Source organism: Balearica regulorum, chromosome 5, assembly GCF_011004875.1.
Source record: "Balearica regulorum gibbericeps isolate bBalReg1 chromosome 5, bBalReg1.pri, whole genome shotgun sequence".
NCBI classification, from domain to species: Eukaryota; Metazoa; Chordata; class Aves; order Gruiformes; family Gruidae; genus Balearica; species Balearica regulorum.
Window position 1 is genome coordinate 50,823,317 of NC_046188.1, and position 25,681 is coordinate 50,848,997.

At 46.6% G+C, this 25,681-nt stretch overlaps 1 protein-coding gene across 8 annotated transcripts in view; it reads left to right on the forward strand.

The window, feature by feature from the left end:
* LOC104631290 (USP6 N-terminal-like protein) overlaps positions 1-25,681 on the forward strand; it is a 94,974-nt gene that overhangs the window by 42,310 nt on the left and 26,983 nt on the right. For 4 of the 8 annotated variants that reach the window (XM_075754824.1, XM_075754823.1, XM_075754826.1 and 1 more), the window contains 5 exons: positions 8,752-9,039; positions 16,743-16,816; positions 17,354-17,439; positions 18,288-18,327; positions 19,060-19,140. In XM_075754824.1, the coding sequence (XP_075610939.1) occupies positions 16,751-16,816; positions 17,354-17,439; positions 18,288-18,327; positions 19,060-19,140 (273 nt within the window). In that variant the 5' untranslated portion in view covers positions 8,752-9,039; positions 16,743-16,750. Of the gene's footprint in view, positions 1-8,751; positions 9,040-9,834; positions 10,178-14,204; positions 14,345-16,742; positions 16,817-17,353; positions 17,440-18,287; positions 18,328-19,059; positions 19,141-25,681 lie in introns of those variants that run through there. The other 4 variants (XM_075754828.1, XM_075754830.1, XM_075754831.1 and 1 more) reach the window with 3 other exon arrangements.

The window sequence follows — 25,681 nt, forward strand, 5'->3', positions numbered from 1 at the left end:
ATTATGTTTCCCCTTTTCCAGTGAGTGGGAACTTCACTGGACTGCCACAACTTCTCAAATATGATAGATGGTGGGGCTTAGCAACTTCATCCACCAGTTCCCTCAGGACCCATGGATGCATTTCATCAGGTCACATGGACTTGTGCACCTTCAGGTTCCTTAGATGGTCTCAAACCTGATCTCATACAGTGGGCAGTTGTCCATTCTCCCACTCCTTGCCTTTGGCTTCTGCAGCTTGGGTGGTGTGGCTAGAGCATTTGCTAGTGAAGACTGAGGCAAAAAAGTTGTTGAGTACCTCAGTGTTCTCCATATCCGGGGTAACCAGGTCTCCTGTTTACTTCTGGAGTGGGCCCCTGTTTTCCCTCGTCCTCCTTTTATCACTAACATACCTATAGAAGCCTTTCTTGTTGCCCTTCATGTCCCTGGCCAGATTTAATCTGTCAGGGCTTTAACTTTCCTAACCTGATCCCTGGCTGCTCAGACAGTTTCTCTGTATTTCTCCCAGGCTACCTGCCCTTGCTTCCACCCTCTGTAGGCTTCCTTTTTGTGTTTGACTTTGCCCAGGAGCTCCTTGTTCATCCATGGAGGCCTCTTGGTGTTTTTGCCTGACTTCCTCTTTGTTGGGATGCATCACTCCTGAGCTTGGAGGAGGTGACCCTTGAATATTCACCAGCTGTCTTGGGCCCCTCTTCCTTCCAGGGCTTTGTCCCATGGTATTCCACCAAGCAGATCCCTGAAGAGGCCAAAGTCTGCTCTCCTGAAGTCCAGGGTAGTGAGCTTGCTGTCCTCACTGTCCTGAGGATCCTGAATTCCACCATTTTGTGGTCACTGCAGCCAAGGCTGCCCTTGAGCTTCACATTCCCCACTAGCCCCTCCTTGTTGGTGAAAACAAAGTCCAGCATGGCATCTCTCCTCCTGCTTACCAAATCTGTTCAGTCTTCAGTAGAACCTCATGCCAAAGTGATTGCCAGAGTTAAGACCTGACCTTTCCTCTTCTGGATAAGACCTTCGAGAGCTCTCACCAGCAGATAGTGCAGGGCTGGTACTGAGCTCCTGCAGGAGCATGTTGTCTGTGACTCCACATTTTCCCTTGCATCAGTTTCAGGGTACAGAATGGCTGTCTGGGTAATGCTTTTGTTGTAGGGAACCACCACATGTTTATGAAAATTGTTTGGGCTTGGCAACAGCTGTCGTCGTCAGATTTCAGTTAGGACTTTGCAAGGTGTCAGCTTGGGTTGCGGTAGTTGAATATTTCATATCCTGAGTTATTTCTTATCTTTAGACTTTTGATGCCCTTCTTGGTTTTAGGACCTGACACTTGATGCTCTGGTTGTTTAAAAAAAAATAAAAATAAAAAGTGACCAAGTGTGTGCATGCATTCAGTGCTTTTTTGGGTAACTGTAAACTTGGCACTGTGTTTTCATGTGACATCTGTGTTTAATTCTGCATTGGTCATTGGCAGGAGTGCTGCGGACTTAGTGCCTGGTGCGAGAGTGTTTCCTTTGGTCGCTGAATAAAAGAGCAGCATCAGCAAGAGTGGAAGTTTCATCTGGGTGGTTTTGGGGTGAAACATGGTGATAAGGGATCTGGCAGGAAGGAAGCACAGTGTGTGGTGAGAAGAGAGAAACAGTAGATACTCAAAGTATGATACTCGGAGTATGATACAGCAGATACTCAGAATGGGCAGAGTATCTTCTAGAGGTGGTCTACTGCTAGAAAACAGTGGCAGCCACTTGAAGCCAGGTCAGTGGTGCAGAGTTGGCCCTATCTCTTCAGGCCATGCAGCTAGAGCATTGTCTCCTCCGCAGGACACCTAAGGTGATGGAGGAGGTGCTGGAGTGTGTGGTCCCCAGCAGAGATGCAAGGGCAAGGCAGGGCTATGCCTGGGTCTGGGCTGGGTTTGCCAGGTGGGCTTTGAAGGGCGTCTGTCCCAAATCACCCCCTGCTGCTTTTAGTTGGGAGAGAGCCTGTTACTCTACTGAAAACCACTGTGAAACAAGGAGGGGAGAAACAATCTGGGAAAGCAAATATTTTCTGATAACGGTGAGCAGCAAGTTATCAGAAAGTACAAGCTTTTGTTTTTTTGTCAATGGGAGGAAGTGGGAGAAACACGTAATAGCTTTAGTGCAGCACAGACTTTACTGCTGCAAAAAAGATTTAGTGGTCGCCCTCCTGTAGTGGGTCCTAGCAGAGGATCTGGTGGGGAGATATCCATAAGGGGAGGATAGGCTGCTTTTGTTTTGCTGCAGCCGTGCATCTGGCTGAAGCAGGTGCTAAAGGAAGGTCTGCAACCAGTGAGCCGGGATGGGAATCCAAGTCTGGGTTTACATAGGAAGTGGGAATCAGGAAGATGAACTCTGCAGTTTGTACTCAGCCAGGACAAGACTGAAGCAACTGTGCTTTAAATTAAAGGATGGGCTCACAGAGGCCCTTCTCTACTCAACTAACGATGATGATAAAGAGTGAACCAGCTCTGCTCTCCGGAAGAATCCTTCCTGCTGAAGGACTTGATGTTTTGCAAAAAATAAAATGCAAAAACCTGTGCACTTGCTGTTCTACTTTGAAGTCTTATCTGAAGGCCTGCAGGCATGTTCTAACTTGAGCATGGATCTTATTCTTTGTGTTGGCCTCACTTTTTAGGAAAAAAAAAAAAGTGATTTCTTTGTGCTTTTCCTATCAAAACACCCTCTGGTGCCATCAGAAGCTTATTTATTGACAGCTTCCCTTTTCCAAGCCTTCTTGCGCAGAGGCAGAGGTCCAGCTGCACTTGACTAGTGTGCATTCAGCTCTCCCAGGTTTTGATTTTGGAACAGGAAGATTCCCATTTCCCAAGCTGCCAAGGAAATCATCATCCTACTTGCAAATGTCTTTTGTAGCAATTAACTGAAATTTTGTGTTTGTAAGTGAACTGTTTTAAGTGAATGTGTTTTAAGTGAATTGTCTACTTGTTGGGTGAATGTTAAAGCATTTTTAAGATAAATGCATCTTTCAAGTTTAAATTATCTTTTTTTTTTCTTTAGCTGAGCATGTTTTCAGTTAAGTAAGACTGCATCTTGAAACACAGGTGATACTTGAGTTGTGTTCATGTGTTTCCTGGGGAGAATAGCATCTGCTGCTGCTTTTATAGGCAGCCTTGTATGGGTCTCCATACCAAATGCTGGTCTTTATATCACTGCCACAGGCTCTCATCTACTTAAACTTCTCCTTCTGCTTTCTATCTCATCCGAGACATTTTGTATTTCTTTTAGTTCTTCCAAGCATACTGTCAACTTCCCCATGCAAGCTCCAGCTTTCACTAGAAAAAACTTTCTCAAACATTTTCATACAGTTTTCGGCCTGCTGTGGTCCCCTTTGACTTGCTTTTATCCTGCTTCTGTTGCTGTCTGTTATTCACATCCAAAATGCTGCGACCATGGAAAACAGTAATTGTAGGTAATAGATCCATTGTGGTTTTGAGCATTGATTTTTCTGAAGTTCCGTGTGTTATTTCTCAAATGTATTTGATTGAAGGTGGTGCCTGAATGCCTCTGAAAAATTAGAAATGGAAAGATGGCACATGGTTTGATGTCTGGCCATATCACCTGGCTCACTCGGTTGTACATCCCCATGGGTACTGGGCTCCATGGTGGCACCTGTGGGTTAGGGTCCACACCAGACCTGCTCAGGGCTCTCTGTGCACCACGTGGATTTGGACTTCAAACATGGGGCTAGCTCAGGCCAGTCATGGTGCCACCCTTCCACCTTTGAGTTCCTCATGGGGAGCCAGGTGATGTGCTCGAGCATAGCGTTCTTCCCCCAGAAACCAAGCTGAATTTGTGCCTCCTCCTGATGTTGTTATCATCGTAGGAGGTTTCCAAACCAGGGGTGGGGAAGAGGGGAAGGCACTGAGTTGGCAAACCTGAATTTCTGGTTTACACTGGTCTGAGGTGGCCTAGGGATGCTGGGGGCGTACATCATTACACAGTGGTACGTGTCATGAAGTGTGACAGTGCTCTGCCATCTCCCTGATGGAGGGATGCGTGCCAGGGACTTGGCCTCGCTGCCGTGGGTTGGGGCAAAACGCTGCCATGTCAGCATGGTGATGTGAGCAATCCTTGCCAAGCCTTTCGGAGGCCGGTGTTTAGCTAATTAGGAAATGCCCTAATGCTGAGGATACGCTTGCAAGGAAAAAAAGTGTTACTGGTAGCTTTGGGGTGGGTGAGAGGAGGGGGAGAGACTCATTTTATTCCCCAAGCACATGTGCAAAGGTGCCAGCTGTTGACACCGACTGCACCAGGGACCATCATGGCTTTGCTCTGGGAGTGCAGTGGGTGTAAACTCCCCCACTGCAATGATGGGGAGGTGTGCTCCGCACTTCGATGGGGTCGTGGTTGGTGGTGTAGGCTCAGACGGCAGTTTTGGGAGCACTGGTTCAGCTGCTGTTGATGGCCGGGAGCTGATGCTGGTTGCCACTGGTCACTGCCTGGCGTGGCACCTCACCAGCTCCCTGCTACCAGCACTGGGGCTTTGCTAGTGACTGGGCGATTTGCATCCTCTTCCACACTTAGATCTTACCAGTGTCCAGCACCAACCTGCCCGCCTGTGTTTCCACCAGTCCCCTGAGCATCATTTCGTTGCACTTGTATCTAATGTACGGAAACTGTTATTGGAATAATAAGGCTTACTCCAAAATATCAGTACCATTTCATTTTCCCTGGCTGGAAAGTTGCGTGTCTGTCTTTCAACCCCAGCAGTCTCAATGGATCCATTTTTAGTGTCAGGTTTAGTTTGATGTTGACCACGGTAAAGTGGTAATGGCCAAATACATTGTGAATTGTAAGATGTGTTTTGGAGCCCTAACTAAATGACACAGATGTTGATTTCAACACTATTAAAAAAACCCCAAGAACCCTTGAGTTATTTTTATATTGACTCCTAAGCTGGCGAGCTGCTTTTAACAGGGTGTCCTACAAGACCGTTGCTGTTTCATAAGCTGAAGCATTACGTGTCTTACATTTTTACCTCCAGTTGGATTTTATAAACATGTTTTCCATGAAGGGAAGAGGGGACAACTTACTGTGTGAAGAATTTCCTCAAAGGGAGCACAACCATTAAATTTTCTTGTTTATGTAAAATGTTGCTTTTGCACAAAAAAAAATAGCAAAAATTTCTGCAACTGTTCAGTTGGGCTTATTTTAGGAGTTACCAACAAGCAAAAAGGAAGGGAAAGGTTACGTTGTAATTAAAAGAAGATTGCTTCCATACTCCTTAAAAATGTGTATCCTAATGCTGTCCTGCGTATGGTTCCAGGCTGTGAAAGAGCTTTTGGAGACATTTTCTCAGTACTTTCCAGTGTTGAATCAAATACTTCTTTTTTCCCTGAAGTTTTCTATTGCTGGACATGCTTGTGTGGGGCTGTGGTAGAAGAAGAGAAGTTAACAACAGCTTGCTCATTAGAGTCCAGAGATGGTGTTTGAAGGTAATGCAAGTCCAAGGTACTGCCAGCAAAATGGTCAGGGAGTGTCCTCTGCAGAGGCTGCCAAACACAAACAGCTTACTGCATGGGGTTCTGTATTCGGAGGCGGTGTGAGCTGATTAAACTCATTAAAGCGGCTGAAGGAATGAGGGTGGTACTCGGAGAACCTCATTTAAAATGCATATTTTCCTAGGGCACGGGCATTAGTCTGGGTCAGGGTCAGGCTAATTGTTCAAGCTGCCTCCCCTCCTAAAAATGGGGTGCAGCCAGGGGCTCTGGCAAGGAGTGCCAGACCCGCACAGTCAGCATAGGTCTCACTTTAACTCAATTTACATATCTATAACTTATAAATAATTCACCTCAATTATTATTTTGGGCAAGTTTTCCAGGGACAAGCTGCATCTCGTTGTTAGTGGATTTTTAACTTCCTACCCATGTATTTCATCAGCTGTCCCAGTGACTTTGTATAACAGTACATTTGTTATTTCCTTATTTGTGTTTTAAAAGAAGATGCCACCCCTCTGTGCCAAGGAGAGCACAGGCTGCTGGCAGCGCAATAGCTTCTTTTTGCATCCTTGTTCCTTTGGTTTTGGCTAGTGACCATCACTAGCTCCACAGTGCCCAGTGTGGCATCTTGGGTATCAGCCAGGGCACGTGTGAGGTGTGGGCCTCTAGTTGGTGGTTGCCACCAAGCTGAAAAGCAGGAAAAGTTTTAAATAGCAAAAGGAGATGCAGTAGCTTACCTTTTAGCTTACCCAAAATTGCCATGTGTAGCTGGAGGCAAGAATGACCATGGGGATGGCAAAAGGGAAGAGTAGCGTGTCCTGTGGTATTGCTACATGACCGAAAAGAATAAAATACGCTATTTTGAGAGGAATACATGTTCAAGTGGAGAATGACCATTGTTGTAGCTTCCTTTAGTTTATGGTTAAAGAAATGTAAACTGGTCTTCCAGTCTTAAGCAAACAGAAGAAACGCGTTTGTAAGCTCTGTGTCGATATAGTTCCTTTCCACGTCAGTGCATCATCCGAAAAAAGATTTCCCCCCACCCCAGCTTTTCTGGCATTTTTATAGACACCGGGATGGAGGAAGGAGGGAATGCAGAGAGAACATTAGTTTTCAATTCAAAAAGCAGCATGTGGACTACTGCATTCTTCAGTTTACTTCTCTTTTTTAAATGAGAAATCATTTATATAATGATGCTATAAAAAATAAATTCATGCATCTTGGAGTTTTTGTGCTGGTTTTTCTTTTTTCTTTCTTTTTTTTTTTTTTTTTACTATTGTTGTCTGGAGAAGATGAGTTCCTGTTAAAAAGAGCTTAAAAAATGTTTGGATGCTCTTTTATTCTATGTGAGGTCTGAAAATAGAAGCTGCCAAAGAATTGCTTGTAGACTCATGGTTCTGCTTGGAGGGTTTAGCTTATGTCTAAGGCCGCATCTTCTGACATTGCAACGGCTGAGCTTTGCAGAAGCACCAAGGCTGGGCTTACCAAGTGGAAGCAAGGAGGAGAGCAAATCTCTTTATCAGCCCTCTTGCTTCTCTCCTCCCATCTCCATCGCTGGGCAGAAGACCTTAACCTGAGTGCCAAGGCACAGTGTGAAAAAAATGTGTGTGAAAATGAGATGTAAGTGCTGGGAGCATAGGAAGGATGGTGGGGAGAGGGTTGAGGTTTTATTTACTGGCAGCACTGCCGCACACGCTGGTAGCGTTGAGGGGGGTGGATAGCATGTAAATGTAGCCTTACATAGCTTTTTAGTTATTTCTATAACTAAAAGACTTGGCCAATGTATTTGGGTTTTATGGTATTGCCATAGTCTAGTAGGAAAGTATTATCATTGTCGTGACCACAGCTTGCCATCGTATTTTAAAAGCTTGGTGCAAACTGGGACAACAGAAGGAAATGTGTGTAATCTGTGTTATATGTGTAAGCCACATTATAAGCTACTCAGTGATAATATATAGATAATGTAATCTCTGTTATAGGCTACTTGATGATAAAAGTGGCCACCTCAGAAAGGGTGTGAAGTTGTCTGCACTTTGGAGTCTCCGAGTCGTTGTCCGGGTGCTGGAGGGGTGACAGTGGGGAAAGTGTGTGGAGACAGCCCAGGAGTGTGGGGAGAAGTCCATTCAGAAATGCCTGTGAGGGGGATCAGAGGAGAGGTGGTGTTATTATAGTGGCTGCTCATGACAAAAGTGAGCTGTGCTTCCTCTCCTGGGTATTGGCACATGCTTCCCCCTCCCAGCACTTGATGACTTCAAACAGAAGCATCGCGCTTTGGGGTAATGTCTCAATTTCACGCTTGTGAAACCAGTGCGTTGCTTCTTTGGATTGCTTAAGGTGAGAATTAAAAACTTGTTTTAAAAAATAATAACTGTATGTTGGGCTCTGGTGTCCTTTGAACTGTGTTAGCTGTTTGGATGTATCAGGTAGGAACTGCAAGTGCTGGAAGGTGACTCAGGTGATGCTGCTGGTGCCAGCTGTTCCGCCATGTGAGTTGGTGATGTTGTGTTACTGCTTATAACCTGACCAAAGTCCCATATGCTGCATCTCCCTTTTACCCCAGCTTGTTCCTGGAGGAATGGCCCAGACCCCGCATTGCATCCATTCTTGGCAGCAGCATGCTCTTAGAATGGCTGAAGCTGGGTGTAATACTGTGCCTTTGGCTTGGGTGGGGGGCATTTCTGCCTGCTGAGTTGCTGGTAGCATGTGTGTGCTGGTACAAAGGTGTGATGGACTCTGAGATCTGCATGGGAAGCCCTTCCATCCCCGGTGCTCAACCAGACCAGAAAATGGGCTAAAGCACAGCCCCCTGCTGCAAACCACATGCTGGGTTGTCTCTGAGCTGAGCATCCCTGGATAACCACCTTGGACAAGATGATGTTGTGCAGCTGGAGACACACAGGCCAGTTTTCTGGTACCTGGCATGTATGGTCCAGGCCAGGCTCAAACAAAATCCCTATAATGAGTCCTCTGTGTTAGTGCAATTCTATGTTGGGCTGATGCTGTGAGCTGGGTGGGGAGGAAACTCATCATGAAAAACCCACCAAATCAACAAAATCTGAGCATGACCCACACCAAAGGTTTTCTTCCAGCGCAGACAAACATAGTTTGCTTTCTGACGTTGGGTGTCCTGTTACAGCCTGTTCCTTCCCCACCAGGCTAAGACGCTACCTTGCTGCCCACTCCAACGGGACCTGCCTTTCCTGTGTGCAAAGACCCCCTGTGCCAATGAAGCACGGTGCCTCCGCTGTGCCAGAACTGGAAAACTTACTAACTTCTTACTTCCTTTGCAGTGAGCGTGGGGGAAGAGGGAGCCTGTGTGCGGATTGCCCCCCACGTTACCTTTTCTCCCAGCTACTCGCCGTGAGCTCTCACGTGCCAGAGGAGCGGAGGGGAGAGCCGCCACACTGAGCTGGGGCAGCGCGAGTGAGGCCAAAGGGCATTGGACCGGTGGGCTGCAGTGGCTGGGGGTCCTTGCCACCCCGCAGCGGAAACAGCCAGCTCCTGCCAGGTAGATGCCTGCAGGGGAGAGGACAACTCCAGCTGAACTGATGCATCTCGGCACCTGATACTGAGCTCAGGTAAGGGCATGTTGCTTGGAGCCGGGTTGCATTTCCACACTCCCTTTTCCAAACTCACAAAGTGGCTCCAGGGCAGGTGAGAATCACACCGAGAACCATTGTGTGCTGTGGGTACACATGCTAGTAAATCTGCAGGGTCTTGTATGAGATCATGCTGGGTGCTCTGGCTTGTTGGGACATTGCTGGTGGCATCAAAACACGTTGCAGTGGAGGTTCTCACCTGGGTGTTCGCAGTGCCTCTGCTAAGGGTGGTGAGCGTGTTTTTATCCAGCGCAGCATCCAGCACAGTTTTGGATACTATGCAAGTTTACTGGGACAGGAGCTTGTTTGAATTTTCTGTAACACACCTGCGACTCATATTTAAAGTGATCTATGGGCAGTCTTTTTGAAAGACCCTGAGACAGTTAAAACATAAACCTCCTTGCAATTCAGCTGTCTTAGTGCTCCTTATGCTCTTTAAAAAAAAAACTAACTTGCTTGTGTGCTCTTGAGTTTTTGTTGTAGTCAAGGAAATAAACATGCAAACAGGATCTCCTGGATCTTGCTTTATCCTGCTTGATAATAATTTAATTCCTGAAGTCATAATTCACTTTGTGAGTGCAAGTCTGATTTCCTTTTCGGTAGCAGGATTGTGAGTGCCGGATTTGGGCTAGGATTGGTGATGTGCAGTCTGGTGATGTGATGTTTAGAAGCTGGGGACTGACCAGGGCGTTTACAGTCTGAGTTTGTTAATGAGAGAGCAGCTGCGAATGGGGATCAGCAGAAGTCCTCGATGCAAGCACATTGAATGTGTTGTCCATTTTGGGCTTGAAATTTGGGGTTCTAGTAACAAATACTGCAGTGTCTGTGATGGAGATGGGGACACTGGCTGGTCTTGTAGCAAGATATCAGGAGCAGCTTGACTTCCGCGTGGGAAGCTGGGTCTCGTGAAGCAGAAGCTGTGCCTGCAGCCGGCAGTGTGTGGCCGTCACTTCCTCCTGTGGCTCGTCACCGCCTGGGCACGCAGCCCTGTGTGCCAGCGCCTGCCTGCAACAGCCCGCAGCTTCTCCTGGATGTCTTGGGAAGCTTGGAGGTTTCCTTGGGCCGTGGCGATGCAGTCAAAGCAGACCCAAAGCCGTGCTTGTTTTGGCTGTGCTTGGTAGGTATATACAGTGATGTAACCCTGCAGCTTTGCTTTTGAAAGGCTTTAAGCGTGTAGAGAAGAGCCTCTCATGACAGCTCCCCTTGCCTCGCAACTGCTGATTGTGCCCCCCCAATTATACCAGGCTGCCAGGATGGGGAGTCTGCTGCAAGCCAATAGTCTGCATGGTTCGAAGCATGTCGAGGTGCCTGTTTCATGCTCTTCAAGAAAACCCTGATAGGGTTTACTCAACTTTTTGCAGCTTGCTTTAGCAGACTGTTGCACCACTTTGTGTGGCGGGGTTTAGTCTAGGGCGTGCAAGCACACTAGACACTGTTACAACTAATAGTAGCTTTACAAGGGAGAGTACTTTGCTGGGAAGTGGTGCAGATTGCAAGTGTGCCTTGTGCCTCTTAGCAGATGTTGAAAAGAATTTCCACTTCTATAGATGCATAAGCATTTCCTTCAAGCCTGTTCCCCTAAAGGAAGAATTGCAGGTTTATAGCATAGATGGCTAAAGATATAAAACGCTGTGTTAAAATGTGCTTTTAAAATAGAACATGAAACAGAAACGGCGACTTGCTGACTTTCGGCAGTGGTGGATGTGGTTGTAGTAAGGACGTACCTTTTCGACTATTCCACAGCAGTAGTTTCAGTCTGATACAGGCCATCACAGTATTTAAGTACAATGTGTCAAAATTTGCCTTTTTTTTTCTTCTTCTTTTTTTCTTTTTTTCCTTTTTCTTTTTCTCCTCACAAGCAGTCTGTATTAGTAGTTCCTTGGGCACATTCAGGACTCCAACGCACCTTCACCTGAACTCATTTCTCCTTTTTCAATGACCTTCTGCTTGCAGTAGCATACAGGAAAAAATCATATCCATTTCCATGGGCTTGGGTGTAGCGGGACAGGAGAAACGTATGGTGCAGTAAGAGCTTACAGAAGCAAAAATGGAAATTTTACAAGTTTTTTCCTGGAGATGGAGCATGCTGAGGAAGGGTGCAGGCAGTTGAGATGACTCTGCTAGGGGGAGGTAACTGTTAAGATTTTGTAACTAAATTGTATTTGGCTGTATGCCTTCATCATGCTTGCCTTTAATTTGCTCTAACTGGTGGATGCAGCGGGAATGGAGAAATAACCAAAACATAGTCTGTAATCTCAAGTGACTTCAGTAGATACTTTTCTACAGTATAAAATATGTAAAAGTTGGGTTCCAGGAAATCCCCAACCCAGCCCAAGGCTGAGGTGCTGTACTTCCTAAAAAGAGGAGATTTTAGTGATATCTTCATTTTTATAAGCCCTTCTGCCAAGGGTCACTGGATCTACAGTTCACCTTACAGCAGAATGGTGAAGATGAGCAATACAGTCTGATGCTAGTGCAGCCTGACAGTGTGAGACCAGTATAAAAGCATGTAAAACTTTTGTACTTTCCTTGTAAGGAGACAGAAAAGTCTTGAAGAGACTGAAAATTCAGCTGCTTTGGCTCACATGGGTTGCTTGGTAGCATCACCACAGCTGCTCCGTTCAGAGGCTGGGAAACTGCTTTCTGGCCAAGGTCCCAACAGCAAAACTGCTTTGGTGAGGAGGGCTTGGAGGAGTCAGATCTGGACTCACGATTGCAGTGAATTTCTGTGAGGGCATCTCAAGAGATGCTGATGTGCAACCACCCGCAACCCTCTGCAGGACCCAGCAGCTGAGTCTTTGATATCAGCTCCAGTCCTTAGACTACAGCCATTTGCATTTTTGATGGATGAAATTCTCCGTACAAGTCTTGCGTCCCAGTAGTTTCTAATGGAAGTTTGTCCTTGTTTCATATAAATTGAGCAGTGGGGAGAAGAGGAGCTGATGGTGAGCAGAAGGCTGAAGACATGGCCTTGGCAAGCAACCTCTGTGGAAAGAGGTGGCAGTGTCTGTGTCTTCTGCAGGTACTGGCACGGAGGGAGCGAGCCAGGCAAGGTGGTTGTTAATGATTGCTAATATAAGCAGGAGGGTTTATAAGCGGGAGGGGATGTGTGTGTGTGTGTCCCCAGGCTGCAGCTCGAGCAGCACTGCTGCTGGGCTGTGGGAAACACTTGGTTCCTCTTCTGGGCAGCGAGCAGGCTTGCAACACGCAGGTTGGGTGGCTGGTGGCCAGAGGTTCCCATGCTGCTGGCCAGGCTGGTCCCAGCAAGTGCCATTGGGGACCTTAATGGAAAAATATGGGACTTTTGAGGAGGGGGTTATAACAGTAAATCTGATTTATGGATAACAATTTTTGCACCAAGTCTTGGATTTTTGATGTAGACACCTTCCACCTTGAGATCCCAGCTGGACAATTGATTTCAGTAAAGTTGTCATCCAAAATTTGCATATTTTATTTCAGGTTTGCTAATGGCGAGATGGTGTTCAATGTGGGTAGGCAGTAACATGCATTTTCATTAAGCATCTTTAGGCTTACAGTTGCTGGGATTAATTTTTTACTTCCTTAAATTGTAAACTGGATGCTGTAAGCTTTAGTGTGAGATGACAGATTGTGAGATTTTTCAACTCGTTCTTTTTAAAGGAATTTGTTGCTAACTTTGTTTCTCAGTTGAATTTAAGTGTGCATGGCTTGGGGCTTTTTGTAGCTTACATCCTAGTAAATTTTTCTGATACCTTTCTCGCATTGTTCACATTTTCTTACCATTCCTGTTTATAGCTACTTCACCTTGTGTGTTTGTCATGGAAAAAACCCTGTTTGCTGGAAAAATACAGTACTTGCAGGAGAAAATTGTGTGGCAGGCTTGAGAAAGTAATTTGAGTGGTCTATTAAAAAAAAAAAGTCTTCAGTCTTACATAGGTATATGTAGAAGTGTGGCAGGTACAGGCTGCGCCTATTTACAGGTATCCTACTTATATCAGGGCAGAATGATGTGTTTCATCAAAGCGTCCAGGAAACAAACGTCTCTGTAGTTTTCATATACACAAGGTGTCATTTCCCTCAAGCAAATGCTATAACTTCATGGTGTCAGACTACTCTTGAGTTCGAGTATGCGCAGAATTAAATCATAAAAATATGCATATTCAGTATCTATATTCAACATAGGCTGTTACAGAGCTAAGCTATATTCTGTTCCCTCTCCAGAGTACTTTGAAAACCATCTAGTCGAGCACAGCATGGCCCTTGTACTCCAAAAAGCACTAGTATGGTGGTCAGATGCCGAGGTCAGTGCAGCCACTTGCCATCTCCATCCCTCCCACTGCCATCAACCATTTTCTCTGCTTTCAAGTTTTTCCTAAATTTGGACTTTTGTGTTGTTGAATAGAAAAACAAATGTGTACAAACTGGCTCCTTTGCACCAGTCTGACATTTCTGGCTGCAGAGAGGCTTTCGCAAAGGTGGCTGCCAAAATATATGTGGTCTAGCTGCTGTCTTCTGCTGTGTAAACCCTCCCATGTTACTGAGTTGCTCTTCCTCTGGTTATTCTATTACAGAGTGTGGTCAGAGACGTTCAGAATAACTTCCACTTCATAAATGTCTTGAAAAATTGCCCACTTAATTTGATGTGCAGTTTATTTTTTCCCTCCAGTCTGCAGAATATTTGTATTTTTAGCAGCACGTAAAGGACGTAATTTGAATTCTTTGGCCCCATAACAACCAAAAAACAATGTCAAAAGTGGGGGCATGAATTTGTCTTTGAGTGAAGTGTCACTGAAGAAAGATGTGAGAAGGAGAAGATGCAGAATTAGATGACACAGTGAGACATTTACTCAGACCTTGCTACTTTGAAAAATGAAGCTGTGGTTAACACGTATTGAGCAAAATTCATGGGAACATTTGAAGTAAGAGCTGCAGCTTGGAAAAATAAGAGGACAAGATACACTTTAATATTTCTATCCTTGCTCTGTTTTGATTGTGGAGTCAGTAACGGAGGAAAGATACGTCCATTCCTGCCATGAAGTTGAAGAGTTTGCTTTTTTCCAGTGTCTGTATAGGTGAGCATAAAGCAGTGAAATGCCTGCCTGTGCTGTTGGCTGTGACATGTTGCAGAAGAGCTGCCCTTGTAGCCCTGATTATTGCATGGGGTTTAATATTTCTGTCACACCACTGGCAACTGGGAGTGACAGCTGCTTTCGAAATGAAGAGTTAGGGAAAGATGGATCTCCCGGCCGTCTCCATCCGTGCCTGAAAGACACAGTGGCAGCGAGCAGGTTGCATTAAGGAGCTGGTAAGATGAGACAAATAATCTGTTATGGACGTGTTAAAGGTGCAGAGAAGTGGGCTGAGCCTTGGAGAGCACTATTGCTTTTGCTTATCATCTCTCCCCCAGTTTTTTTTTTATAGCTCTTTTTTTTTCCCCTCAAGGAAAAATCACATTCTTCAGATCATCCCAAGTGCAATGTCTTTGGCTGCTCTGGCTCTTCCAGTGTCAAGTGCTGCTGCAGCCAGCTGCACAGTGGCTCGCTGAGGTGCGGCTTCAGCCAGAAGCTGGGGTACCGTGTCCTACAACAAGAAGGTCAGGATGGCTTCTGGTGTCCATTAGAGAGCTGCAATGGCAGTTTGGAGTAAACTTGTTCTTGAGCAGCTATAGCACAGTGTTTTACCTGTGGATAGCGATGTTCCTCTTCTCTGCAAAGAAGTGGTCACCAGCGCTTTGGGAAAGGACCAGAGCACAGAAACGCAGGATTTACTTTCCAGCTTTAGATGCAACATGGGAGTCAACCTGCTCTTTTTTATTTTCAAAAGGCTTTTCAAAATTTTGTAATTTCTGGTGGGAGACTTTCAAGTCTGTTCTGCTAGGGGAATCCCAGATGCTCCGAGGAGCTCCTTTCAAGCCCTACAAGAAACCTCTGGACTGTATTATTGAAGTTGTTTAGCTTTCAGGTGTTCTGGGTAAATCACTGGATCATTTGTAATGTGACAGTGGGGAAAATATTTTAAGAAAGTGGTAGCTAACAGTTTTTTCCCATCCCTGCTGAATCTTTTTACAGCAGGCAAAATAGGCAAAACCTCCTTAGAGCAGGCAACATGCAGTCTGCCTCTGTAACAAGCTATTCTGAGAAGCTTTACACTTTTAAGTGCTCAAAAACTTTTCCACACTCTAAGCCACTTGCAACTGTGGACTAAAATTATTTCACCTTGCTGTTCTTGAAATGTGTAGTATCCATCTGTAGTATCAGCAGGACTCTGAAGGACGGAGCCATGTAGGTGATAACACAGCATGACTTCCCAGTGCTTATCCTGTCTGCACCAAGCAGGGTTTATAATTCATAGTAGAAGTGTGGGAAAAACTTAAAACTATTTTAAAAAACGTAAAAAACCCCCCAACCCCTTAAAAAAAAAAAGCAGCAACCAAGCACTGGGGAAGGGGAGCAAGGGGAAGAGACCAGAAAGATGGGGCAGGCTGGAGTTTGTCCGTTTGCAGAGCACTTGGGAATGTGGTCAGTGGGCTGGAGATGAGGCTGTCCCCGTTGGCTGCCTGTCCCTACTGCTGTCCTCTGTACCCAAGGACTGCCGCGGCTGGGACCGCGCTGCGGCAGCATCGCTCCCGTAGCCTGAAGGTTTGGGTAACGTGGCTTGTGGCACCCTGGCTTCAGGTGGTGCTGTAGCCGTTGTGTATTCTGAGCTGGGCTGGTCGCAGCTCTGCAGAGTTTCAGAGGAGGAGGACTTGGTAGACCTTCCCTCTGCCCTCTTCCTTGCAGCTGCCCCTGGGCACTGTGGTCCAAAATCCCTGGGGATTTTGTCTGTCTGTGTTTTCTCCTCGGTGTGTTAGTTCAACCTTTTCCTTTGGTGAACGGTGAGAAACTAGTTATGGCTTGACAGGGAGGATGCTCTTTTGGGCTTTTACAAGACAACACTCATGTTGCGTTTGACGTGGGAAGTTATCTTGCTCATACGTATGTCTATGGGATGAAGCAGAGCAGTGGGCAGAGACCTCAGTGAGCTAGACTGGGTCTTGTTTAGACCAAGACTGGTCTGCCTCAGGGTAGTTGGGGACTCTGCAGTCATCTTGCTGCTGTGTTGTTTTTCTTTTGGGGGTGTGTATAGAAGGTAATCATCTAGAGGCCACTTTACTTGTGTGCACACTTCAGTAGGCAAAAACTTATCTTTTAGTTTCTCCTTTGATGTTAAAGCTGCCTTTGGATGCCCCTACAGAGCATCTCATGGCTTCACATCCATAGCTGAGGGCAAGAGCATGGTGGTTTGCTGTCACCCACATGAACGCGATGCTGTACAACACCCAGCTGGCATGCAACCTGTGCAATGCAAGGCCTCTGTGGCTAGTTTGCGTGTATCGATTTAAAAGCACAATATGTTTTTTATAGGCATGTGTGTGCCTAAGAATAAAGGCACAGCATTTTGTCTTCCAGCAGACAAGACTCCACCTTGCCCAAATTCAGTTGTGCCCCCATGCAGATAGCAGGCAGCTCACAGTCCTGCTGTGTGCAGGCAAGCTCCATGCACTCTTTGTACGGGGGCTTTTCAACCTCAGCATGGTTTTAGCTATGGAATATTACTGGAAGCTAAAGTTGTCAGCAAAGGCTTTTCCTAAAATATTTCTCATGCTATGTACATGTTTACTTACCTCCTTTTCCTCTCTTTTTTTTTTTTTTTTTTCCTTACAGCTTCTGACATGAAGAAAGATATAGAGTCTTTAATAGCCCAGGAAAAAGCAGAGATTGTTGCCAAGTATGAGAAGGTACCAACCCCATGTTTCTGCCCGACATGCTGGCTAAGGTTAAAGCTATTTAATTGATCAGGAATGCTTCAGATATGAACTTTTGCCTCCCTGCAAACATCACCCCAGTAACTCTCATGCCATCAGGCTTTATGCCAGCTCTCCCTGCCTGCTTCTGTGTGCACGTCTCCTCTCACCATATCCCTAGAGTTTCTTGCGGATCCCATATGTGCTCAGGACAGATACTGAAAGGTCCTGAGCTTCTCGTGCTTCAGTGCTCCCTTAACACCAGGATGGCTTATGCCCAACAGCACTGGGTTCTCTGATGTACAGCCCTTCCCGGCCCATAGCAGAGGCACGCCGTGGATGCTGGATAAACTGAACTTGTGTATTTTTCTCTTGCCTGCATTGTATTTGTCTCTTTAGAGCAGGTTGATCTCCTGGCTCTATGTCCTCTAGCATGCAGGGAGGGAGAGATGCGGGTACTGGGGGCGGGATGCAGGCACTGGGGCATTACTGATGCGTGGGCCAGCTCACGGGTGTCCTTTCTGCTTTCAGGGCAGGCAGGACGGAGCTCAGATTGACCAGTGGGAAGATGCTGATTTCACGCTGTATAAAGTTACAGACCGGTTTGGATTCCTGCAGTAAGTCCTCCTGCCCTCTCCTGTCCTCTGACCCATGTGTCTGTGCAGACCATCCATCTGCACCAGGCATGGCAGACCCCGCATCTTTCCTATAAGCTGCTCTGTGGCTTGACTTGATCAATCCCAAATGCAGGAGGAAAGACTAGATGTGCCTCCTCCCTCAACCGCACATGTTGAAACACTCTGATGCTTTGAATCTGCTGCAAGGCAAGGCTCAGAAATGGTTTCCTGTCACAAGCCTGGTGTGAGAAGGTGCAGGCTGGTGTTCCTGTGCCTCCGTGGAGGCCTGTGGTGTGTCACAGAGGGAGAGGCTCTTGCATTTGCACCTGATGATTCAGGGAGGTGCAGGAAGAGATGAGACAAGATACCTGATCATTCTTGGTTCCCTTAGGAAATCCCCATCCTAAGTGAGGCACAGATGAATTAGATGCACACCCTGTGCCTGGGGAGAACGCTTAAAAGAACTATTTTTATTCCAAATCCAATCAAAAAGTTATAATAGTAGATGTTTTGTGTGCAGGAGGGGGGTTTGAAGAAATTGTTGTCCAGAAATCTCCCACCTCTCCCCTTTTAATTGCTGATCATGTGTGTATTGAAGAGGAGCTTTATTCCCAGGATTTCCAGCAATGTCCAGTGCTTGATTACCCCCCAGCAGCTCCCATAGGGTGGTGGGGTTTTGGTTGGTGCTTCCTCTATGTCTTTCTCATTGGGGACAGCTGCAGGAAAGGCATGAAGCCCCTGAGCCCTATCTCCTCAGGTGCCCAAGGTGGTCCCTGAAATGCAGCACCCCACACTCGTCCATACCCTTTCTTGCCCGTAGAGTAACCAGTGACCCCTTGCTTTTCCAGCGAGCAGGAGCTGCCGACCCGCACAGCCTTGGAGGAAAAGGTGAGAGCTGCCAGCTCTGTTGTCATGGGTATCGGATCCTTATCACATGGGCTGGAGAGGGGATGGTTTTTGAGAAAACGAATGTACAAGCAAGAGTGAAGCAGGCAGCCAGCGCCCACTGGTTGCTGCTGCTCATGCAGAGATGAGAACTCTGCATGATGCCTGGCTGTTGGACCTTTATTTTGCTAGGTCAGGCATCTCCTGTCCTGCACTGAAATCACACCTTTTAAAGCACTTTTGGGCTTTTCCCTCTGCTTTGGCACAGTGCTCAGTGCCTTCTGCTTGAAAAAGGGATTGCACGTGCAGGGGAAAGCAGTGGAGGTTGTAGGTAACCGTCATCTCCAGCCTCATCTCCCCTGAGCTGGGAGTATCTCCTTTGTTAGGATCCTGCTAACTGGGACTGAATAGCATCTTATTTGTGCTAATCTGATACAATGATACAATTTGAGGCTAGCTGAACCTGCAAAGATTTTTCTTGTCAAGGAGTACTCCTCTTGGAAATGCTTTCTCTATGTTAAGCCTGTGTGTCTCATCATTTTTACCAATGCTGCTTTAATTACCATGGGTTGAAATTACCAGTTCCTGCAACCACCTGTGGATTATTCCCATCGCTGATGCGATGTCTTTGCTTAGAAGTTTAAACCTAAAGAGAATGAAGTTTGATGTTTTCAGGAGGGGTCTTCTGGGGCTTTTTTTCTTAAATTTGTCTCATCTTCTTCCCCCTCCCATCAGCAAAAACAGCAGGAAATCGAACGTGTGGACAAGTGGCTAAAGATGCTGAAGAAATGGGGCAAATACAGAAACAGTGACAAGGTAAGAGGAAAAGAAAGAGCACATGTTCAGAGGGACAGGAACGGTGCATCCTTCCAATGAGTCAGGCTTTCGAAAAGTTGACAGAGAAACCAGAGATCACTAGGAAATATTGCCTAATTCTACCCATTAGTCTTTAATATTTTAAAGCTTTCCTTGAAGTTGCTGGGTTACCAGTTGAGGGAAAACTCCTGTTCTGACTAGCATAGTTTTAAAAATGGTTTCCTAAATGCTGCTGGCATGTTTGTGCTTCTGCTTCCCTGTGCAAGCAGGAGCACAGTGGAGATGATCGTGGGCCCAGCTTAGTCCCTGCCCTGTGAGCAGGGGGTGTTGCACACTGCAGGTCGCTTCTGTGTCTCCGCCACCTGGGAGTGGCATAGGAGATATGACTGATATGGCCCAGCTGATGTTCCTCGTAATTCTCCCTGGAGGGAGAATTATTTGTCTAGGACATCACCTAGATTTTGTATTTTACTCCTAGCTGTGCCTGTGAGAAGCCTCTTAGGTGTTAGATTGTGTGCACTCATCTGTGGAAATCAAGGATGGACATGCCAACCTTGTGCCTTGGCTTTGGTGTTCAAAATAAACTCTGCACCAAACGCCACTGCAAAACTCAGTTGTTTTTAATAAATAATATTTGTAATATGTCCCTATTACAAACCTCTTGAAACAAAAAACCCTTGAACCTAATGACAGGACCCTTGCTGGGTAAGGAGAGGAGTATCATGCCTGGCCTGCTCTGTTTACAGCTCTCTGGGCAGGAGAGGGCTGAAGCCCAGCGTCACATTGTTGTCATGGCCTCTGCAGCCTTCTTGTTTGGCAGGAGAAGTGGGGTGTTTGGCTGTATTGCCCCTAGCTCCTGCTGAGACTCCTCGGGAGAAACGAGCTCGGTTGAAAGGCTGTGCGAGAGGATATCGGCACAGCTGCGGGGGGCCATTAAGCAGAGCATTCCCCTCGCCTGGCCATTCAGAGTGATGTCAGGTTCACCCAGCTGAAGAGCAGCTGTAGTCTTGTCCTTGTTTGAAAAGAAACCCAAATCTTATCTTTGTTACAGCAGGGATGGGGTGGAAATGGGTTTGGGGTTTTATAATCCTTCCACTTCAGAGTGGTTCTAATTATTTTGTTCATCGGTGCCGCTCCACTGGCAAAAGTGGAGGCTCTCCCATGGCTTTGTTTTTTCTAATTAGAAGTTAGTACTAATTGGTTAGTGGCCTTGTGGGTAAAACACCAAATTCCAGCAGAGTGCAGGGAATTCCTTCAGGCCCTGGATGATGTTTGGTATGAATAAAGATGAGTGTTTTTAGCACGCCTTGGCTCCCCCAGGTCATCTGGTGGGGACAGACAGGATCCAGGGTGAGGGGTGTGTGGAGCAGTAGCAATTGCTGTCAGTCTTTTGGATTTACCCTGATAATTAGCGGGTATGTTAAGCGTGCTGCAGCTGACGTCACTCAGGTCTGCTGGATGGTGTGGGGCAAGCAGGTTTTGAGGGTCTTTAGGTCAGAAAATCACAGATCTCTTGTAATGGAATAAATGATGTTATTTATAACAGCCTGTAAATGGTTGATGATTCTTGGGCACAGACATGGCATTGTCCCCGTGCTGCGGGTCTGGAAATGGCCATCCCCCCCTCCTAGCAAATGGAGAAGCAGCGCTTGGCCCCAAGCAGGGAAGGAGCAGTCTGGTGACCCCAGGGAGTAGAAAGGAGCTTTGGTTTCAGTCCCATCCAGCCTAACACCCCCTGCCTCATGCCAGTGCAAGTGCAGGCGGGAAGGTATGTGCATCGGAGCAGCCACGCAGCATTAAGTGCAAAGACCCTGAGAGGCACAAAAAAAGTGCTTTAAATAAAAAATTTAGGTTGCATCCTTCACCTGGATGTGCAACCCCATGCTTTTGCTTCAGGAGCGTGGAAGCTGCTCAGAGATTCCTGCTGCTATGGCTTGATGCAGCTCAGACATGGTGTTTCGAGGATATTATTCTGGGATCACAGCTATACCCTTCAGATGGTTATGGTTTTTTCCTAGCTGAAGTAAATGTGACAAGCCCTTTGATTTTTCTAAAGCAGAGTTGGTTGGTTTTGTTCCCTCTCTGAGCGCTCAGGCTGTCACATCTGCATTGCACATTTCCTTCAGGTTTGTTTTTGGCACTTCACGGACATGATGGAAGCCCGAGTGTCACAAGACAGCAGCTCTGTGTTATTTTAATAAAGACTAGGATGTCATCTTTGAAAAAAACCTTACTGAAGACAGGAGGCTTCTCTTTGATGTTCATTTTGATAGACTGCACTTTATTAGAGGGAAGAAAATCTTGTTGCAGGAACCCCAGGCAGTTTCACAGGGAAGCTGCCTTGACTTTGGCTCTGCTCGAGTGATATAGAAGCCTGTCTTATTTTTCAGGCTGGGACTTTCTGGACTTCAGGGCCAACATTTCGAGTCCCAGTTCACATGCTGGAGCTGGCAGATAGCTGACCATATCGAGTGCTTGAAGAGGGACTCTTGGCTTATCAAGCAGGCTGTCATGTTTTGCAGCATCTTAGTACCTAATTGGGGCTTAGGTTGTTGTCTCAGCTTCCCTGATCTGAAATGTCAGCAGGAGGAGGGAGGTTGTGTGCCCATCCAGGGCACTGGCCCCAAAGCAACCACCCGTCAGTGGGTGAGAAAGCAGTTTTTTCAGACCCCCAGCATGAGCCGTCGCCAGAGCGCAGCGGGTTTTGCTTTCTGTTCCCCCACCTGCTGCCAGTGTGCGTCCCTGCGTGCTGCTGGTTGCAGTCTGAGTGTTGGGGCTGTCACAGATTATAGGAAATAAGGCTGAAAAACCCCCTCAAGAGGAAGGACTCTTATAATGCCTAGCCCAGGATGGCCCAGCTATGCCTAAAATCATTCCTGGCATAACATGTTTCAGGATTTGCAACAAGTAGGATTATCTTAGTTAAAGTGATTCCCTGGTGTTCCTTGGGCTCATCACTGCGTCAGATCTGTCTCCATCTCTGTTCTAGACACATTTCATAGCAATCTGATTTAATTTCAGTAGCAACATCAACAAGTGACACCAGAACAATTCCTTGCATGGATGGGGTTAGACTGATGCAGTGGTACCTTCTCCTGGCGGTATTTCACAAGGGAAAGGGTACACAAATAAAGGAGTACATGCAAGGACCACACTGCCTCACAGAGTTAAGGTATGTCAAACCTGCAGAGAAGTGCTAAATTGTGTAATTCGGGGTTCAGCACAGGGAGGCTCAGGTGGTCTATGTCCTCTTCACTGCTGGTTTAAATCCCAACATGACTCTACTTGGGAAGGTTAGGAAATGGTTGGTGCCATGTAAGAGTATACACAGTTAAGGCAGCACAGTTTTGCAGAGAAAAAAAGAGGCTGTGCTGCATGTGCTCCAATAGTGGGATAATTTATTCATCATAGCCCTGAAATAAGTGGATTTCAGCCAGAAGTATCAGTCCTAGGAAGAGGATATGACCTCTGCATCATTTGCAAGCTGCTTCTTGCTGCTGGCCACGTGGGATGGGACCTTTAGAGAGGGATGTCTTTGGCCAGAGATGTCTGGTTTTTAGGCAAAGCCTGCCTTTGTGCATGGGGATAGCCTTGTGTCTGCTAAGGTCACGGGGGGGCAGGGCGCTTAATCCAGTGCATGCCAGCAAAGCAGTTTAGGATGAATTGGGGCTCTGTATGGACTGACACGGACCCCCAAGAGCAAATAATCTGCTAACACTGGGGAGAGCCAGCAGACATTTGTCATGGCAGGGTCAACTGAAGTCAGGTCTCCTGCCTGCAGATGGCATGGGAAAGAATGGTCCTTGTGCCTGGGAGCTGCAGGGTGGCTTCTGCTGCTGGGTTTTGCCATTTTGGAAAGGCAGGTAGCATTTTCCTCTCCCCCAAAGTAGCCCTGGTAATAAATGTAAATGCCCACCCCCGATACATCAGCTTTAGGATTTAAGTTTGCCCCTGCTTTGCTGCCAAGGCCCCTGCAGACCTGCTGGCACCCCATCCGGCATAGCCGATGCTCTAACTGCAGATACAACAGCTGAGTTGGGAGCAGCCATTATCCATATGGAAAGAAAACCACACGCAGCAAAGTCCAGGCTGCCAAGTGTCTTGCCACATCATCAGTCAGCCAGTTTTGGGGTGTAAAAAACAAGTTCTCTTCTCCAGGGTGGTCGTGGTCATGGTGGTGGTGGGTAGAGGCTTCACCCACCACTCCAGGTGAAGAGTTTCACAGCTCAGCTCCCCTGGTACATCACTGGTGGAGGAAGTGTGAGTCCTTCCTCTCCAGAAGGATCATTCTTTGAGCCCTAAAGGAACTGAGGAAGGGGGGCTGCCCCCCACTTCAGGGTGTTGGAGATCTATGGTAGGTATACGGAGAGGTTTGAAAGTGAAATTGCCATGCATACCCAAAATTTGGGCATTTTTCCTGCAGTCTCTTCTTGGTGGACCATGCACATGGCTGAGAAGCTAACAGTGACAGGCTCCAGAATGTGAAAATGGCCTGAAATGTGTGTGTTCTGCTTTAAAAAAACAACCCACCCCTCCCAAGTCCTTTTTAACTTCAGTGTCTTACTACTGCAAAAAGATGTCATGTGTTCAAAGTCAGTGACTCCACCTCTCTAATTAAAGACCTGGACCATTTGGTTGGGTACTTCTCAGAGGAGATCTCTGATGCAGGAAGATGGAGTTCAGGTCTTTACTTGTGTAGTCTTGCCCATCCCATCTACTGGAAAGAAAGTACGTGGGGAGGGGAGAGATGAGGATGGGATGATGATGGCCTCTGTGCCATGAGCTTTGTATGTTAAAGCCAGGAGAGGGAAGATGATCCTATGGCAAAATCCAGAACAAGTTTTAAACACTGTGAGTTCAGTCCTTGACTCTGACACGGCTTTCCTACACAGCACCTGGAGCCATCGCTTTGACCACCAGCATCTCCATTTGTGAAATGGGATGATGTCTGTTCTTCCTGCCATGCATTGGTCTGTCTGTCGTTCTGCATGGGGCATGGTCTAGGTGCTCTCTTCCCATCTGTAACGGCTGAGTGGTTTGTAAGAGACAGAAGATGGTGGCCTTGAGGGTTGTTTTTTCTTCTCATATAGAGCAGGAGATGCCATCACCTGCTGCCTTCCCTCTGTCAGTTCATTCCAGTGTAAATGCTGCTTTTAATATAACTTCCCTGTTTTCCTTCAAGTTTCACAACGAAGGAAAATTGCTCATTTTTCCTCCACGTGACTCACAGCTGTGAGGTTTTATCACTTTCACTTCTGGAGGCGGTGGGAGGAGGAAAACCCTTGGATAAATAGTGGGGAGGCATTTCAGTTCAGTTCCATCTCAGCATGTTTTGTAACTCCTCTCTTGCTGCCACACTCTCATGTGGAGAGAATCATTACAGACATTTACTATATGCCAGTGAGGGTTGCACTCATTAAAGTACAACAATACCAGCTCTGGGAATTCAAAACAAAGTTATTTTCTTCCCATGGAGCTGAGCATCATCTTCTACCTCAGCAGCTGTCAGTTCGTCTCTCCTAATCTGTTGGAAATAAATAATTTTTTCTGATTTGGTGATTTATCTGAACTGGTATGTACTCCAGTTTCTTGATCCCATCTCAGCTTTTGCTTCATGAAAACATGAGCGCTTGCAGGAGCCAGGCTTTTATGGGCGCCTTGCCAATACCACTTTGGGGACGTGGTTCATCTAATCCCATTGCTTTGTGTCTCCTGGTGCACTGCACTTCTTTCATCCTGATTTAATGACTGTCAGGGAATGGGAATCTCTTGTTCATCTCCTTGGTCTTTCAGCCATGGGGATGAAACTGTCCAACATGGCACAAAGGTTTGCTGTCCTCCAGAGATGCCTCCTCATGTGAGCTTGGACGAGCAGAAGTGGCTCCCCTGGGGGTGCAGATGGTGAATTAGTGATGTCCTGCTTAAAGTGCAGGATGCAGTTGAATAGGATGGTGGCCTTCTGGGGGCATGTCTTGGTAGTGAGATGGTTTTTAGGGGGGCAGCTCATATTTGGTGCATACAAATGGGAGGGCAGGGTCTTGCAAAGGATTTCTGTAGGGTATGGTCCTGGCTGTGCATTGGACCTTCAGAGCTGGTGCTAAGCAACACCTGGGGCAGAGCAAGCATTTGGTAAGCGCTGAGAATGGGTTTTTAAATGTTGAATGTCCATTACACTTACAGGATTAGGATACATTACACTGACACTTTCTGTGTCTGCAGAAATACCGAAATATTTACCATAAAGTGGTGGAAAAGTGTTCTAACACACATCTTGCTCTCTTAGTACTACATGGTGGTCTTGGCATTTATTACATAGCTATTTTATATGCTTATTTTGACTAGGATAATGGCATTATTTCTTTGCTGTCCCCTAGCCTGTCTACTTGAACCCCACCTCCTGTCTCATTTTGTACTAGTTCTCTGGGACAAGAGCCGCCGTTGCTTTGTTTTGCACTCGGTAGGTGCAGTGCTGCTGTGCTGGTGGTAACGAAACGAGGAGCGTGGGTCTGTGCTCTCAAGTGCTGCTAGCCCAAGTAGGTTG